General features: G+C 29.9%; 1 protein-coding gene across 1 annotated transcript; it reads right to left on the bottom strand.

Annotated features, from left to right (window-relative positions):
• Window positions 1-622: 622 nt before the first annotated feature.
• Window positions 623-17,457, bottom strand: LOC107446158 (uncharacterized). Its single transcript, XM_016060728.3, has 3 exons — window positions 17,184-17,457; window positions 8,081-8,308; window positions 623-3,398 (listed from the first exon to the last, which is right to left on the bottom strand). The coding sequence occupies exons 1-3, from the start codon at window positions 17,266-17,268 to the stop codon at window positions 3,232-3,234; spliced, it is 480 nt and encodes a 159-aa protein (XP_015916214.1). The 5' UTR covers window positions 17,269-17,457; the 3' UTR covers window positions 623-3,231.
• Window positions 17,458-20,113: the final 2,656 nt, after the last annotated feature.

Below are 20,113 nucleotides of genomic sequence, written 5' to 3'. Positions count from 1 at the left end.
CATTTCAGGCGTCGGTTCAGTTATTAAATTATGAAAAAAATTAAAGAAATAATGCANGAATAGAAAGATTTATTCTTTCAACATTCATAAAATTATGTCGAACGTTTCTTTTCCTCCTGCTTTTCATTTTAAATGTCATTTAAACTAAGAAATTTAAAATATGTTTTCATTTTCCTGTGTTTCATTTTCATTTTAGGCGTCGGCTCAATTATTAAATTATGAAGAAAATTAAAGAAATAATGCAGAAAAAAGAAAATCTCTTCTAATTGCTTAATTATAAATTAATTGGAAGAAAATAATTAAATTATGAAGAGGCTTTATAAACTTAATGTATAGAACTACTATTGAGAAAAATCTAAAATTTATTTTAAGGTAAATAATTTGCGAAAAATGTTTTAACTAAACAAAAACCAAAAGTTTGCATGTATACTATTTTTTAAAACATCGATTATTTAAATGCAATTATCCTTTCTTTTCTTCTAAAACTTTTAATTTTTTGGATTAAATTGTTAATGAGTTGAAAAGACAATGGAAATAATGCAAAATGCAACGGAGATGTTGACTTACACGTGCTGAAATTTGAAGGAAATTTGACTTGCACATTTAAGAAAGACAAACAATATTTGTAAAAAGGAAACAATTTTATTTATTTATTTTTAGTAAATCAAACTTAAAACTACTGAAAAATTAATTTTACGTTAAAAAATAGAATTTCAATGTATACAAACTGTAACCATTATTACGTTTTTTAATTTGACTTTTAACAATAAAATCTTAATGCGAAGCACAATTGCATATTACTTATTAATTTGGCACTGATTGGTTTAAAATAACAGTTAAAAAAATATGCCTGAAAAATGGGCGAATGATATGTTTACAGAGGAATGATTATTATGTCATATAATTTACATACAGAGTTTACAAACCAATAGTGGCTTATTTCAGATAATAATCTCGTCTCTTGTTGGATCTCTTCTTATAGGTATAGTATTTAGTACTTAAAGATATAGTACTAGATATAGTACTTATAGATATAGTACTTATAGATATAGTTATACATATAGTACTTATACTTTAGCAAAATTTAAAATAAAATGCATCAAACATAAAATAACTTTAGAATATAAAAAATTTGACTGGAGAAATTTGAACTTACTTAGTTAATCCTTTCGATGATCATTTTCCCCAGTGGTAATAAGATGGAATTTAAATTACAATTTTAGGTAGAAAAATACACTGTATTTTGATAAAGTTTGCGAAGAATTCTGCCGCAGTATTACACATTTATATATGTGCTTAATATTTTTAAAAGTAGTGGTAGTGAAAAAGATTATAAATTAAGTTTATAAATGCAAAAAATATATATAAAGCATACATTTTGCTACCACTTTAAAGATAGAAATAAAATTTTACGCCAAATGCGTAAAAGTTGGCAGGTATGTTACTACATTACAACAAATAGCATTTTATAGAAATTGTTGCTCGTACCCAGGACTGAAAGCCCATATATATAGACGGAAAAGTGCAAAAACTGGTAACAAATGAATTTCATTTTTTAATTTTTTTTCAGGAATAATAAAATTCTTTAATTACCAATTGTTTTTAACGAATACAATTTTTATATTGAATTGTTTATTGTTGAGAATAGATTAATTCCTCCCGAATATTATCTAATATTGAAATAGTTCTCCTACCAGTATTTTCTCTTTTCCGTCTCGCTTTCAGGCCTGCTCGTACCTCAATCTAGTAAAAGACTTAAGTTTCAATATAATATATTTATAGATCATTTGGGATATCAGAAACAAGAGCAATTCAAAATAAATACAGGTCAAACAAGTGAAAAAATTCTTCAGTATGTGAAAAAGGTTTATTTGGGGGACTTGCAACTTATACTCACTGATTTAACCCTTTGAACTCAAAGACCTCTCTCTGTGTTCATGAATTATCTGCAACTCTGATTGTTAAAATTTTTAGAGTTTAGTAACTTTTTTCTCTCATGGTCTCTAGGTGTTATATGGTAACAAGGTAAACAGCGGGTTTTATATAATAAAATCTTAGTGGTAGCGTCCATTTTTTATCTACAAAAAATACCTTGAGAGCTAAAAGGTAATAATAAATTATATGATAAGTATTGGATTGGTGGCTCAAAGGAAAAGTGTAAGCATCCCTATGAGGTTACCCGGATTCAAATCCCAGCGATGGTTGGTAGATGCGAATTCCGTAACTGGCTCGTACAGACCACGGCAACTGTCGTAAAATTCCACAGTAACTGACCTGGTGAAAAATATCCCCCGTGGTAGATGGATTATGGGTAAGAGTCTTCTTGCCACCAGGCTAACAGTGAGAGGTTTTGAGTGGTTTTCCTCTCTATGTAACGCAAATGTGGGTTAGTTCCTTCAAAAAAGTCCTAAGTAAGATGAATTTCACTCAATACTTGATCTAGGAGTTTCCTTGTCTTCTAGATTGGGTTCAAATTTACAAGGCTGAGGAGTCGGTTGTTCTTCGACGATTTTTAAATAAAATGTAATTACTGAATTGAGAGACTTGCTAAAATTACTTTAAAAAGGAGCAGCAAAAACCATTCTTAAGCAACTGTTGCTAAACAACATCAAATTCTTAAATCCGGTAAAAGACTTTACCTTTGATTTGATCTAACTTCTATAGACCATTTAGGGTATTTGAAACACCAATAACGATAGCTACGATTTCAACATAATTCTAAATAAAACACGTCGAACATGAGAGATAGCTTTAGAGGTAGAGATAGGAGAGGTAGAGCTTTGTAGATAGGTAGTCAATCTATCTACAACTCTACCTATCTACATAGGTAGGCTTTGTAGATAGGTAGAGCTTTGAGAGATAGAGATGTAAAAAGTTTCATTGGAATATTTACAGTTACCTCACTTTGTAATAAATACTCGATGGAGAATTTATTACTAAGTGAATTGCAGCACAGTTCTTTTAAAAATCTGATTTTCATTACTGATTTGATTGTTCACTTTGTTTACATCTAGGCATGATAAAACACTCAATTCATTAAGCAAACATTAATTTTTTTGCATACATTTAACCTGAGTTTTTTTTACAAAAAAAGTAAAATTTTTGTGCAGTTACAATTTTTTCTGCAACAAATGAATCAATGAAATATTAAACTCATGAAGTTTTTTTTTTGCGAAATGAAATGCATGTGTTCTAATTAAATATTATATTCATAATGCAGGAAATATATATTCATGGATTGTGAAAGAAGTGTTCGAAAGTTAGGTATAAAACAATATAAAGCCATAAAGCATTGGGATGTAGTTTCCAAGTGCCACTGGCAGCTTCAGCTGTGGGTGAGGTTTTTAGTTTTCTGCTATCTCTGCTTTCACCAGGATTGATTTCTTTCCACGTTGCCACTGAAAAATAGAATAATTTATATCAGAAAAAGAAATTTATTACAAGCAGGGATGCCAACTTTCTACGATTTTTGTAAAAATTTATTTTAGTGGTGGTTATATTTATGTTTTAATGTATGACTTTTTATTCATTTAAACTTTCTCCCTACACCACTTACGTGTAGAGGATTCAAAAGTTCATATGAAATGTCATTTTGTTCCAACTATCTCATGGTCCGGGATAGCCTGGTCGGTAGGGCCCTGGGCCCTTGTCCAAGAGGTCGTGGGTTCGATCCTCGCCGGCCGAAGACGGCCGGTGTAGTAAATGGTGACTGATGCACGTTAAAATTGCCGAGTCTCAAAGTCCTCCATGTTCCCATAACAAATCAATACCTCTGGGGGTACTGATCCAGGAGTTTCCTTGTCCTCTGGATTGGTTCAAAATTACAAGGCTACGGAGTTGAACATTACTAGTCGTAAACTTATGAAATTGGGTCGGCTGTTCAACGACGGTTATAAAATAAAATAACTATCTCATGGTGAGTCTTTAAAAATGCTGGCAAAATTACAAAATTTTGGAAAGCTTTGGATTTAAAATATCTACCGCTCCATCAAATATTTTGCCAAAAGCGTAGTAGTTGACAGACATGATTTTACTTACAATGAATGGATATTTTGTCTGTAAACCTATTTCCGTGAAATTCTATGTAAAAACTGTAGAATTTGTGTGTCAAGACTTTAAAAGACTCAATACTTGCTAATAAAAAAAATGTCAAAATGTATTATTTTTTAAATGCTAGGAGGTTCGCTCACCAACCACCCCCCGAGATTGAGTCTTATAGATCATCTTTTCTTTTCCTTTTAAGTCTATATTGTCAGTAAAAAAAAAGAGAGAGAGAGAGATGATTTTGTTTATAAAATTTATAATTTTATGCAAAAAAAATCTGCTTATATGTTAATCGTAACAAGCTAAACGATTACCCAGATTTGAAAAATAATCAATTATATTTGAAAAAAAAAATAAACATAGGAATATACGTTGTGTGACACTATAAAGTGAAATAATTGAAGAGAGTAATTTTACTCTTTAATGATATAAAATAATAGCCTTGCATCATTCACACAGTTCAAAAAATTGGATACTGTTTCTCTTTTGAGACATCTATATTTTTAAGAACTTCGACATGAAAATTTAAAATTTCGATGTAAATTTAAGATTTATGTCTGGAAATATCTAATCTGTCTCTCCTTTCGCATTATTTCTTTCATTTTATTTTATTTTTGCGTGAGAGTGAACTTATGAAAAGAATATTTTGAGTGAGATGAAAAATAATGCGCATCTTTTAAAATAAAAAATAAAAAAATAAAAATTATCCCACTCGAAATAGAGTTTATTTCCAAACAATTTGCAATTTCAGCAAGCGCTCATAGAAATTTCTTTTAAATTGAAAAATTAACTGATAGATACATATAGGTAAAAAAAATCTACATTTTTTAAATTTTGTCAACAATTAAAAAATCCATGTCATAGATAAAAATTCGGTCTTTATCTTTTCTACAAGAAAGGTCCCGAATTGAAGAAATTGGCGCATTATGGGTAATGGCGACTACCCATTAGAAATTTAAAAGTGTTGCCAGTTGTTTTGTGAGTAAAAATAACTCAGCTAAGATATTTCTACTTGAAGAAAGCATGTTTTAACTACGATATATTTTAGCATTAGTGTATTTTCAGGGAAAAAAAAGTATATTTTAACTAAGATATATTTCAGCATTAAGGTATTTTTTATTTAAATAAAGCATGTTTTAACTATGATATTTTTATTTAAAAGTAGGATGTTTTGAAAGAAATAGTTTAGCTTTAGGGAATTTTTATTTAAAAAAAGCCCGTTTTAACTACTATATGTTTTAGCACTAAGGAATTTTTTATTTAAAGAAAGCTAGTTTAAGATATATTTTAGCACTAAGGTATTTTCATTGAAAAAAACATGTTTTAACTGAAATATGTTTTAAAAGTAAGATATTCTATTTAAGGAAAGCATGTTTTAACTACGACATATTTTAGCATTAGTGTATTTTTAGTAAAAAAAAAATCATATTTTAACTAAGATATATTTCAACACTATGGTAATTTTTTTAAAAATAAAGCATGTTTTAACTATGGTAATTTTATTTAAAAGAAGGATGTTTTAAGAGAATAATTTTAGCATTAAGTAATTTTTTATTTATAAAAGAGCGTTTTAAGTACAATATTTTTTTAGCAATAAGGTATTTTTATTTAAAGAAAGCGAGTTCTAATTAAGATATATTTTAGCACTAAGGTATTTTCATTGAAAAAAACATGTTTTAACTGAGATATGTTTTAGAAGTAAGATATTCTATTTAAGGAAATTTTTTTTTTAACTGAAGTATGTTTTAACACTAAAGTTTATTTAAATATTTTTATTTAGACCATGTTTCTCTTTTTCCTTCTATGCATTATTCGCTTTTGCATGGAGACGTTTAAGCGGCAAAGGCTAAGTCTTACGTCGATGTAAGAATAGGTACTGTGTAGTGTTTATCTATATAGTTTAGATACAAAGAGAGAATTTCACTGAGGAATTTTAAGGCTTCTCAGATATTTCATGGTACTTAACGCACCGATAACTTAGGGCTATTTGTCATAAATATTAGCCGATGTTGTGCTTTAAGCGTTATTTTGTTCTAGAAATTAACATTTCTGTTCACTCACTAGTGACGATGAAAGTTTCTACCTAGAAAATTATACGATTTATCATGTAAATTGAACATCTTTTAAAATGAGACAATATAGAGTAACATACCTAAATTGTAAATCATATTTAATTATTAGAAACATAATTTTTTTAATCATATACAGGGAAAAATATGATGAAATATAAATTTATTTATACCATTTGCGTCTTTTTGTTTTTCAATTTAAGCTAGCAACCAGTATAAGATCGTTAATTTTGTCATACCGAATAAAATATATTGACTTACACGTTTTCTACAATGAGTTTTCTACAAGTCGCCGGTTATACTAAAATTAGGAATGCATGCATTTTGATAATTGTAGACACAAACTGCACGATAATTATAATTTATCTTTACTTATTATTGAGGGTTAATCAACCCCTGCTGGCGATCGTATCGTATTATTTTCGTATCGTTCAGTTGTAGTCTTTAGGTAATGTCTTCTATTATTATTATTTCTTTTTAAATATTATGCTCGTGCATAGAATAAACGCTTAATTTTTCCATAGAACTCGGAGAATAAACTTGTATGTACTGAGGTCATTGAAAAAAAGTAAAATATACAATAGTTGAATAGGCTCAATATTCTATAAAATTGTGCTGATGTTACCTAATAAGAAGTCTGTAGAGATATTCGTATTCTTCAACAACAACAAAAAAATCATTTAGATCAAGGAAACTTACTTCAACATTAAATATTTTTATAAGGAAACTTGCTATTACACACGGTAAGCATAAGAAATCAAAATTTAACACAATTTAATAAATGAATATCTTTATGTTTGTTTGTTTATAAAGAAAGTAAACACTTTGATACTATGAATGGCACTTACTTCTTATGCTCTCAAGCTTTTTTTGTTAGCATTACGCGTTAGATTTGTAAAATGAAAAGAAAAAAAGCACGTTACATTTGGTAATAGTAGTGATAATTTCCTTTTGTGTTTGTTTAATTAAAAAAACTCAAACATCCAATTGCCCTTCGAATTCCGCAGAGATATTCTAACATGCCAATGTCAAATCGAATATCAGCGTGCTTTATTGACTTATTTCTTTAAATACACAAACAGAGGTTGAATAAGGAAAAACTTTTATGCCTACTCTATCTAGGTAAACAATCTTTTTTTTTTGCATCAAATGCTTCGGAAGATTTTACATGGCAAAACTGATGACGCAGTTTGAGAGATCATACTTGAAGCTCATAGAAAATGTGCAGTTTTTATCCATGAAATATTTGGGTTGACCAAAATAACTTTTTTTTACCGGCGATTTTATAGTCTCTTTATAGGATTACAATATTATAATGAGAATTTTTTAATCATGGTGGTATTTGAAAGGAGAAAAGTTTTGAACTTTATGCGCTCATTTTTGCTGATGCAAAAAAAAAAAAAAGAACACCATTTTTAAATGTTTCAATTTTGATCTTTCAAGTTGTGCTAACAGTTATGCTATGTGAAATCCTTCAAAACATTCTCTGCTAAGAGAAAAATTGTTTGCATGGAATTAGCATAGGAGTGTTTTCAATATTTTGATCAACCCTGTGTTTTAATTATCTGTATTTTACTACTTGTTCTTTGAATGACTGACAAAAGGAATACAATTCTACTTACACATCTAAGTTTGCATAGTTTATCCAAATACGGAAAAAAAAAGAAGTGGCGAAAACTGTATAATTCCGATTTCTTGTGATGTGATTCCCTAAACTCCATCCATTGGAATTTCATTAAGTAACATACAGTTAACATTTAATCAGTTGCTTAAATTTTCTTTTCATTCCACAGTTTAGGCATAATTGTTACCATCAGGAAGAAAAGAAATTAAGACGTTTTCTAGAGATTATGTTAGCTTTAATAATCATGAATTTTTGAGTTACTGAAATTCACTATTATGCCACTTTTAACCTTCATTCACATAGATCTGCTTTTGTTCTCAAAACTTTTCATCAGAAAACTTACCACCAGGACGGCCGGGGAAATCTTTGTATGATATGGGTGTTCTTTGCGTTGTAAGAAACCACCACTCATCATATCCTAATGTTGTACTTTTTAACAGCATTCTGGAATGATTCCATCTCTCAATCGAGCTGTTTCGTGGAACAAAAGTGTCATCTGTTACTGTATGAAAATCCTGAGCTTCATCCATAAAATGCGTAGCTTCACTTACAGTTGAATTTTCCTTTAGATCTGGAATAAAGTTTGATTAGTTTTTTGAATGCATCAATAGAAATAATAAAATGTGGCTTGTTTCAATTTTCATCTACAATTTCGTAGTATTCTGGGTATTCCAATGGTTTAAACAGCCTTTTACCTCTCCATCCTGTGATACTTAGTCTAGTAGTAGTTTCGATCATGAATTAAAGGAAAAAATTAAGAGAAAAGATTGTTTTACAAGACTACAATATGGATGCAAGAAAACAATTGGTAATTGTTCTGTGACTGCACCATCAGTAATTATTATTTTATTTTATTTTATCCATCGTTGAACAACCAATCCAGAAGACAAGGAAACTTCTGGATTAGTACCCCCCAGATGTATTGATTTGTTATAGGAACATGGAGGACTTTGCAACTCGATAGATTTAACGTGCATCAGTCACCATTTACTACGCGGGGAGTCTTCGGCCGGCGGCGATCGAGCCTACGAACTCTTGAGCATGGACCCAGTGCCCTACCAAGCAGGCTATCCCGTAATTATTACCAGTAATTATTAGAGTATGATGATTAGAATCGACGGTAGTACCAATGAGCGTGACTGCAGTGCCTATAAAATTATCAATTTATAATCGATTACAGCGCCATGGACATGCAGTGATAAAATAGTGAAATAGTTTGACCCTGGGGTAGGCCTTTGTTTCAAAAATCTAGAAATTGCATGATTATCTTCTGCTATCAACTTTCTACGCTTTGTGGGAATATGTGGTCTAGTGATTTTAAACTTTACTGTGTGATTCCTTAATTTAGTTATTTTCCACCCTACTACATGTGAATGATTCAAACATTAATATAGAACGTCACTTTCTTCTCTTTTTGTGTGGTTTGGTTCTTAAAATGTTTTTAAAACTAATCAGAGCTCTGAATTCGATTTCTGATTGTCTGAAACGCTATAAAACATTTTAGAAAAAGCTTTAAATTTGGCGGTTTTTCAGTGGAGTAGAAATCTAAGTCACAGCTTTGCGAGGGGCTTTAACTTATTCGTCTGAGTGATTTTTATTAAGAACGTGCTTATAGAAAAAATATAATGAAAAATGGGTTGGACGACTTTCTGACTCGACTCCCCCTAGAGATTTAAACCTTAGAGGAGTATCTCTAATATCTCCTATCCCATCCCGATATCTATCCCTAATAACTCCTCTAAAGTTTAAATCACGAGCTTCACGGGTGCACAAAGAGACGTCATAGTTGGTAGTTCGTAGCTGTGGTTTGTTAGATAGATTTAATTTGCATGTATAATGATGGTGGATAAAAATATTCAAAATACAAATTAATTAAATCAATAATAAAATGAAAAAGCATAACACTCTAAATGTTCAAAGAAATACGACAATAAATCAGGAGTTATTGGCTTTTATGAGTCAGCAATGCCAGGGCCGCCAACATTCTACGCATTTTAGGAAAACTAAGTTGAGTTTACTTCTTAATATATCAGGGCTGTCCAACTGGCGGCCCGCGAACCACATTCGGCCCGCCAACACATATTGTGCGGCCCACCAACTTCTTATTCAGGCTGATCGGCCTCTGTTTTTCCATTAAAATGTAAGCATATTGTTTTATCAACCTTCTGTTCCATTGTTTTATAATTAATAATTCAACTATTAATTGTTATTGTATAAGAGGTTATTGCTCAACTTTTTCAAACTGCGGCCCGCCAGGTGATCAGTGACCGGAATTCTGGCCCGTGGGATCTTTGCAGTTGGACAGCCNAATGTCAATTCCTTTGCTTCGCAAATTTGATTTAAAATTATTTTTCGAACCATAACAAGGAAATAATTCAAAAGATTATGTGAAACACCACTTGATTAACGTTTTCGTGCGATACGTTTCGATAAATTGGGTTCTTGAACTTCAAAAAGAAGGAGATCTCCCATACCCACACATGTGACATATGACGTCAGCGCCGACTTATCTTTATCAGCAAAATGGCGTATAACTTGATGCGCTTGGTTTACTCGAAATATAATGGAAAGAACAGTTGCTAACGTAAACAAATGGCGCGTTTCAACAACCAATCAGAGATCGAGATACCCACATTACGTCACTTGCAGGTATCCCATTCTACTACTCTTAAAAATAATTTGCCTAAACCATAGCCAATGGCAGTCCTGTCAAAGTCCTTGAAGCTAATTTCTCCCATTTCAGCGAGAATCTTTTATTTAAGGAAAAAAGTAGTAGGAATAATTATACTTTATAATCTTATCTTTTATTTCAAAAATGTGATGAATTTGACTGCCAGCATATTTAAAAAGATTTAAATAAATTTAAATAAATATCTAAATTCTAAGTCTGCGCTGTGAAAATTACGTCTTAATGCATTATCGTCTTTTTCCTACCTCACTTTAAGCCGAAGAGAAGTATGGACCAGGATTTAAAAAAATCCTGGTTAGGAATATATTATTAAATTGCATAAAAATTGCAGCTAGTGGAGAGAAACTGATTGCAAATTTGAAGTCAACGAAGCAAAAATATCTAAGATTCGTTCGAAAATCTCACGCAGCAGGAGAAAAAATAATTACCGCTCAATGTTATTGAGATGTGCATAACTTACTTTTTATCAGAATAATTAAGAGTTCAACCGCTTATGTTTAGAGATCTTTTAAAACCTTAACTTACTAATGAAAATGCATTATCAATTGATAAATCACAAAAAAATATATTTAGCCCTTAAGCATTCACAAGGATATAAAATTTAAAGCATTTATTATGTACGGGAAACAATTTCAGTAATTTTCACTGTTCTAGAGTGACATAAATAAATTATGACAACAAAAACTGTTTGAGCGAAAGATAAACAATTCGGTATAGTTAGAAATATCGTTTTTTGATTATAATATGTTAAAATTATCTATTTTTAAATTCAGTAGGAGTTATTTTTTCCGTTGAATTTAAACAATAACGATAAATACTTAAATCATAAATTTGTTTTCAAGAGATAATCATAACTAGTATAACAAATTCAGAAACATGTTAAATTATTTGATTTTAGGTAGAAAAGTCACAGTTTTATTTTAAATTAATCAAATTACTCATAAAAAAATTGAAAAACTAAGACAATATTTTAAATCGTATCATGTTTTTAAATGTAATTGCGAAAGTTCTAGGGCATAAAGGCATCTAGCATCATTTTCCAAAAGCTATAAGCAAAGCATGCGCTCACTATGTTCAGGTTGCTACTAGAACGCAGCGGTATTCTACCTAACTGTAAGCACTTATCAAGATTCTGAATGTTTTTTTTTAGTAAAAAGTTGTGTTAAAGCTGCTTTACAGTTAGCATAGAGCTATCATTTGTATAAACTATTAAAATTGGGGCCGGGATAGCCTGGTTGGTAGGGCACTGGGCCCATTTCGAAGAGTTCGTAGGTTTGATCTCCGCCGCCCAAAAACTCTAGGTGTAGTAAATAGTGACTGATGCACATTAAATTTGTTTAGTCACAAAGTCCTCCGTGTTCCCATAACAAATCATATACCTGGGGATACTGATCAAGGAGTTTCCTTGTCTTCTGGATTGGTTCAAAGCTATGGAGTTGAGCATTAGTAGTCGTAAACCCAAAATTGGGTCGGCTGTTCAACGNATAGATAGATAGATAGATAGATAGATAGATAAACTAATAAAATTCTTACAAAGGAATGAAAAAATACTTTTTTCTTACTTCAAAAATTTCAAAATACTTAAAAAGTTATTTACATGTAGAATGTAGAACTTACATGTATGTTTCTTTAGAGTTTAAATACGAAATGTTTGGCTTTGAATCCAGATCAATCATCGTTCGGAAAATATATTATACAAATAAAAAAATGCCTCCCATTCAAATATTTGAGCAATTCAAATATAAGGATAAAATTAAAAGCGTGAAGAGTAGGAAACGAGGAATCATTTTCAAAATGATAAAATCAAGGAAATGAAGATTAAGGAAAAAAATTGCTTGAATACGTGGAACAATTGCTTTTAGAATATATATATATGCTTGACAACTGCCACGTTTTTTGTAAAATACAGAGTGGTAGAGATTTAAAAATCAAAACTTTCAGAAATTTCATTAATTTTATTAACATTTCAATAGAATCACCACAATAAAGCTAAAACTAAGTGGCGTTTTATATGAATTCTTAAATCATTTATACGTAGTGGTGCCTAAATTAATTTTAAATGAATAAAAAAAAACATTTGAACATTAACCTAGCCCCCACTAAAAAACATTTTTACGAAAAGCGTAGAAAGTTTATATATACAGAAATAGTATGTTTTTTCGATTTCTATAAACCTTAATTATTGTAATTACCAGTGGATTTCTTCTAAGATAGAAGTTATTTTACTTTTTAAATAGCATTCATATTAGTGCCAGCTTACTTACCTCAATGCTCAATCAAAACAGTGTTAAAATTACAGATGAATGGGATAGGGGTCGCTTCGCGGCCCAGGTGCCCAATCTAGGGCTAGGATTGATATTAGTCGTCCTGTTACTTAACATTTACACTCCGATGTCGCCTCTGAGATGCAATCAACAGTCACCACTCTAACATTAAATTTTGTCATATTTTAATGACTTGTAACCACACTGTGTTAAGCATTTGGATAAAAAATACTGTATTATGTATTTTAAGTGATTTATATCTCATATTAGTTTAAACAGCATCTTAAAGCACTCGGAGTCTGAAGGGAAAATTTATCTTTTCATTAGCGTTTTGTAACATTTGTATTTGACAAAACGAAATACATTTAGTGACAGCTTGGACTGGGATTCATATGCAACTAGACACCTTAAGCTGCCCATTTCCCAATATCCATAAATGTCAATTCAGAAATCAGTTGAGTGATTTATTGTCAAAGGAACTTTCATCCTTATTTCATAGCTATTAACTTGTACAGTCATTGAAAAAGATATTTTAATTGAGGAAGTAAAACTATATTTCAGGTATAAACCGTACTTCTAATAATAAAGCTATTCTCCAACAATTAACTTTTTGGATTATAATGGTAATTATAAATGAGTTTGACCACCACTACATATAAATAATTATAATAAATATATCAAAGCATAATAATCCTTGCGGAAGCGATCTTCAACGGGATCAAAAAATAAATATATTTTTGAGTCAGATCGTTTTTCATTTATTGTTTTACAACCACGCTGAAAATCCATTCTCGGAAAGAATGAAAATTGGCAGGTATGATATATGAACTAATAAATCATTAACATGTAGATTTTAAACAAATTTACTTAACAAAGAATCATACACTGAAACATAAACATTGCAACACCTAAAAGGATTTTTCTCGCAAAACGTAGTAAGTTGGTAACTCTGGCATACCTGCCAACTTTTACGCATTTGGCGTAAAATTTCATTTTCATATTTAAAGTGGTAGTAAATATATGCTATTTTTTCTTTTATAAACTTAATTTTTAAATGATTTTGATCACCACTATTCTTAAAAGAATTAAACACAAATATTAATGTGTGTTTCTATCATGGTTGCCAGCTTAAGTTTTTTCAAATGCAACGTATCTTTTGCTTAAAATTGAAATTTTAATTCCATTTTAATACCACTGGGAAAAAAGATAATGGAAAGGATTAAAAGTTGGCAGGTATGTAATTGGAATAACCTGAGTATTGCTACCACTTTAAATATGAAAATAAAATCTTCCGGAAAATCCGGAAGAGTTGGCAGGTATGACAGAGATGCCAACTTGCTCCGGACAGGAAATATATATTTTAAAGTGGTAGTTTATCAAAAGAGATTAGAGGTCTAATAAATTCAATTTTTATCCACCACTATTTCTAAATAATTCGTAGGCTTATATAATTCACCACTTTATATATAGTAGTTATTACATGCAATGTCTTTTAAAAAGCAAGCAAAAATAGTCAAATATTTGCAAAATTTACTTTGTAGTTATTTACTGTTTTATTAAAATTATTTTGGCGTGTCCGGAACAGTTGGCATCTCAGAATACAGTCTTGTGTTCATGGAACAAAAGCGCACTATATCAAAATTGTTTACCAAAAGAAAAGACAATGTTCCAAAGTGTGTTTTTTAAAGAAAAAAAAAGTTGATTTTTCTGTCCGCTTTTTTTCTCTCCAAAAAATCTATGCGTTAAGGGGTTAATAGACTTTTATTATTTTTTTGGTCACCAAAGTTTACATTTTTATGCTTACGTATCATCACTGTCGGTTTTAGATGAGTTGAGGTATTTTATTCGCGCTCTGTGTTGACTTTTCTTTATGTAAATATAAAATAATTTCGTGTTAAAATATTTGGAAATATCTGCTATCTACATTATTATGCAATTGATAAAAAAACTGATCTCCCGCTAAGAACTTCAATTTCATTATAATACAGAAATTATTTAGTCAATTCAACTAAGAGGATCGTTACTTTATGTTGCTGTGAAATTATGACATATTCAGGAAGTTTGTAAATTAACTATTGAAGCATATATTCTTTTCAAAATGAGGATAGGTACTATGTATATATCTAGGCTAATTAACTACCAATAAAAATAAAAGCATAACCTAGACATCCTAAAGGGAATTAATTTAACGACCGGCGACTCTTCCTGAACTGGATGAAAACAAGGTTACGCATGCAAATTAATGTTTTACTTCTTGGTTTTGTTAATCAAGATCATAAGTGACACACAACCCCATTTTATTTTGTTTAAAAAATTCAAACGTAAGTGTTACATATTTTGTTAAAATCAGTGAAACAAAAACGCCATTTATCCACAGTTATTATAGATAGACACCCAATTTAAAGGTACTTTTAAACTCATGATACAATTTAAAGGTACTTTTAAACACATGATACAATTTAAGGGTACTTTTAAACACATGATACAATTTAAAGGTACTTTTAAACACATGATACAATTTAAAGGTACTTTTAAATACATGGTACAATTTAAAGGTACTTTTAAACACGATGCAATTTAAAGGTACTTTTAAACACATGATAAAATTTAAAGGCACTTAGCCTATTGCAAGTAAATTCAAAATTCTTTCGTTTAATCTAATTTTATTTCATTTTTTGAGGCGACGGGAATTTTTTGAAAATATTTTTTTAAAACAATATTGAATTTACTCGCGCTCGGCTACTGAAAAAGTATCGATGTAAAAACTAAGATTTAAACTGACTATGAATCTATGCTATTAATTATCTGATTAAAATTAAAACTTGGTGTAAAAACTTTAATTTAAATCTTTATTTAATTCTGATTGAATTTAACTTACCGCCCGGCGATTTTCTGAAACAAGATATTAACAAGGTTACACAAATTGAAGTGTTAACTTCTTGGTTACGTAAATCCTCATCACATGAGATGAATAATTTCAATATTTTTATTTTGTTTTGTTCTAGAAACTTCAAACCTAAGAACACATCTTTTGTTGAAATCAATAAAATAACAGCGCCATTAATGCAAAATTTAAGGCATTTTTCCGTTAGCCCTGTGCAAGTAAATTTTATTTAAGTTTATTTTCTGAAGGGTAAAGTCCATTTTTTTTTATAAAAGTTTAAAAAAAATTGAATTTACTTACGTTCGGCTAACGGGAAAATACATATTTAAAATCCGAGTTTAGCATGTATGCTTATAATAATATAACTAAAATTCAAGCCTAATGTAAACATTTTTGCATTTTTTTTTAAAATTCTCATTTACCGGATTTAAGTTACCAGTCTGCGATTCTTTGGAACAAAATATAGAAAAGCTTACACAGTCCAGATGAAGTGTTAACATCTTAGTAACTTAAATCATCATCACAAGTGATAAATAATCCCAGTTTATTTTTATTACCAGAAACTTCACATCTTTTGAATGAAATTAGTGACTTGATGAATTGATTGAAATAAAAAAAAAACAAGAATGCTATTAATTCAAACATTAAGGCACTTTTCCGTCTGCAGACCTGCCAACTTTTAATCCCTTCCATTATCATTTTTCCCAGTGGTATTAAAATGGAATTAAATTTCAATTTTAAGCAAAAAAGTACGTTGTGTTTGACAAAAATTAATCTGACAGCCATGATAGTAACGCATATTAATATATGTGCTTAATTTTTTTAAGAATAGTTGTGATCAAAATCATTTAAAAATTAAGTTTATAAAAGAAAAAATAGTATATATTTACTACCACTTTAAATATGAAAAAAGAATTTTACGCCAAATGTGTAAAAGTTGGCAGGTATGCGTCTGCAAGTAAATTTTATCTTCTGGGATATGACGGCAATCTTTTAATTAAAAAATTAAATTGGCTAGCGGAAAAGTAATGATTTAAAATCTAAGATTTAAATTGGCTATAAATTTATGCCAATAATAATGAAACTAAAATTAAAGCCTAATGTATACATTTTCGCAAAAATTCCTATCTATCTCTCATTGAATTTTACTTACTGATCGATGATTTTTCCGGAACAAGATATTAACAAGGAAGGTTACATACGCAAATTGAAGTGTTAATTTCGTGGTTATGAAAATCATCACCACAAGTGGTAAACAACCTTAGTTTTTTTTTTGTTCAAAAATCTTATAACTTCAGTTTCACATTTTTTGTTGGAATCAATAAAACAACAGAGACATTAATCCAAAAGTTAAAGCACTTTTCCGTTAACCAGGCGCAAATAAATTTTATTTAATTCTATTTACTAAAAGGTGACATAAATTTATTTTTTAAAATTTTTTTAAAATTTTTTTATTTATTTACATCTGGCTAACGAAAAATCACATATTTAAAATCTAAGATTTAAATTAGCTATAAACCTGTGCCAATAATAATATAACTAAAATCAAAGCCAAATGTAAACATTTTTGCAAACAATTCTTATAAAATCATCATTGAATTTAACTTACCGACCGGCGATTCTCTGGAACAAGATATAAACAAGCTTACACACACACATTGAAGTGTTAACTTCTTTGAAACGGAAATCATCATCACAGGTGATAAATAATCAAAGTTTTTTTTGTTCAAAAAACTTTAAAAAAAAAAGTTTCACATCTTTTGTTAAAATCAATAAAACATCATAGCCATAAATCCGTAGTTTATCCGAGCTCGAAGAAGATCCTGTTATCAACACATGATGCTTCGGTTTGTTTTGCCTTTGTATGCTTCCGGCCTTGACAGAACACTTTCACTCTTAAAAAAAATTTTTATAAAAACTTCATGACGCTACGCACGAAAAAAGAAACAGGTTTTGCCTCTTCCCCCTCCTTTATCCTTAATATAATCTGCTGTAGGGTTTTTTTCGTACATGAACTGTGACAACGGAATTCCTATTTGGAGTCCTCTGATACTAGCTGTAATTTAAATATTTATTCTTTTTTCTTGAGTTATGGCATCTAAATAACTTCATGGAAGAAAAATATGCGAGTAAACATAATCACTTATGGAGGCATGCTTCGGTGGTAATTGATGTTGAAAAGATTATAGAATTTTTATAATGAAATTTATAAATTATTTATTACGTATTTTCGAAAATATTAAGAACGTGCATAATACTTAGTTAGAAAAGTGTTATTATTGTAATGAACTGCGTGTCGTTTTAGAGTGATGTTGGTTCAAGCTTGTTTCACAACTATTGCAAAATATTTCTATAGTTAACTATCTCATTGCAACTTAAAATTTTTTTTTTACTTAAATTCTTTTTTTTCCCAGCTGTATTGGCAGTAGCCAATAAAAAATAAGAACTTGATATTCAACTAATTTTAAATTTAACAAAATGTTAAACCTTTATCTTTAACCCTTTAACTTTTCTTCCTCTAATCTAATCTATATAAGACTACTGTTGCGAACATTTAATTTTGGCATAAAAAAACACTGATTGGGAAAAGTGACAGGAGTTTGGTTAGATAAATACAAAATTATTAGATTGATACGAAATTTTCTAACGTTCCCTTTTTTATTTTAAAATATACCTCATAAACCAAGACGGAAAAAGAGCAAAAACTGTTACAAAAGGCTTATCATTCTAACATTTTTTTTTGTGAAACATTAAATTTCTGCTACTACCGAGATTTTTGTTGCAATTATATATATNTGTGTGTGTGTGTGTGTGTGTGTGTGTGTGTGTGTGTGTGTGTGTGTGTACATAATAACAGGGCTACATCCCTGTTATCATCGTTGTATTCAGCTTTAATAATGCAGTCATAAGCCGTAATACGTTCTAAAAGGGTTTATTTATAGGTAGGCTGGTGGTTATAACAGTTCACATCCCCACTGCACAAGGGAGGGAGGTGTCGACAAAACTCCGGATGGTTCTGGCAGATCTTACAAGGAATACACGATACAGCAAGAGTCACGTGAAAACCATCGGTCTCGCATTAAATACTTATAGAAATTGATTAAAAAGGCTCAGTCTTGTAACCTTACTCATTAATGAAAATCATTTAATGCTTCCTAATATGGAAGTGAAGGAGGGACAAGATTCTAACAATAACTCCTCCTTTGAAATATAAATCTAATTATAATCCAATGGTATGTTTTCAGCCTTGAAGTCCCAAAATAGAATTGATACACCTATTCTTTACCAAAGACATTTTATGGAAGCAAGAGAGTTTTAATGTTGTTATTAATGCAAAAGTATTTATAATTTTAGTATTATATATATATATATATATATATATAATACTAAAATTATAAATACTTTTGCATTAATAACAACATTAAAACTCTCTTGCTTCCATAAAATGTCTTTGGTAAAGAATAGGTGTATCAATTCTATTTTGGGACTTCAAGGCTGAAAACATACCATTGGATTATAATTAGATTTATATTTCAAAGGAGGAGTTATTGTTAGAATCTTGTCCCTCCTTCACTTCCATATTAGGAAGCATTAAATGATTTTCATTAATGAGTAAGGTTACAAGACTGAGCCTTTTTAATCAATTTCTATAAGTATTTAATGCGAGACCGATGGTTTTCACGTGACTCTTGCTGTATCGTGTATTCCTTGTAAGATCTGCCAGAACCATCCGGAGTTTTGTCGACACCTCCCTCCCTTGTGCAGTGGGGATGTGAACTGTTATAACCACCAGCCTACCTATAAATAAACCCTTTTAGAACGTATTACGGCTTATGACTGCATTATTAAAGCTGAATACAACGATGATAACAGGGATGTAGCCCTGTTATTATGTACACACAGAAAATTTCTTATTATCTTTATCCTTGGAAATATAATTAATTTTGAATTTAAAATTTCGTGTAAAAATTATCATTTATATTATATATTTTATTAAAAAAATTCTCATACAATGAAACAGTTCCTTCAATTATTATGCTATTAAGTATTGTAAAAGAGACCTATCTTCTACTGGTCCATTTTAAACCAATCATAATCTAGCGCTAGTGCAAACATCATACTTTACCACAGTGCATTGAAGCATTTCTATTTGAAATATTTTGTGTGCATACACTCTGATTAATATACAATTCTATATCAAAGATATTCAAGACAATAAAGAAAATGTAAGTAATTTTAAAATTAAATTTAGTTTTAAGATCAAAAAGATTTTTGATAATTTTTGAAGTAATTTATGAATTTTTACATCATCGTATATTATTGAATGGTTTGGGTATTATTTATTCGTTATATGTATAGTAAAAGTGGTTTATACTGTCATTTATCATAAAAAGGACTAAATTTAAGAAAATTCTTCTTAGCCTCATTCTGCTTAATAAGTTAGGCAAACCTTTTTTCAGTCTTTAAAATGCTTTGATCATCAAATTTCACAATACCTCACCTATGGGTTGTTAATAGGGTACCATGTCCAAGAGTTCG

Source organism: Parasteatoda tepidariorum, chromosome 9 (genome assembly GCF_043381705.1).
Source record: "Parasteatoda tepidariorum isolate YZ-2023 chromosome 9, CAS_Ptep_4.0, whole genome shotgun sequence".
Taxonomy (NCBI): Eukaryota; Metazoa; Arthropoda; class Arachnida; order Araneae; family Theridiidae; genus Parasteatoda; species Parasteatoda tepidariorum.
This window is presented reverse-complemented; position numbering and strand designations above follow the sequence as displayed.

What these genes read in the sequence shown, in the direction of transcription:
- LOC107446158 (XM_016060728.3), bottom strand. Translation starts at nt 17,268, where the DNA reads ATGATGATTTCCGTTTCAAAGAAGTTAACACTTCAATGTGTGTGTGTA. An exon ending in TTCCAGAGAATCGCCGGTCG is followed by an intron (nt 8,309 to 17,183) that starts GTAAGTTAAATT and finishes ACTTTATTCCAG; the next exon opens with ATCTAAAGGAAAATTCAACT. An exon ending in TTTCCCCGGCCGTCCTGGTG is followed by an intron (nt 3,399 to 8,080) that starts GTAAGTTTTCTG and finishes TCTATTTTTCAG; the next exon opens with TGGCAACGTGGAAAGAAATC.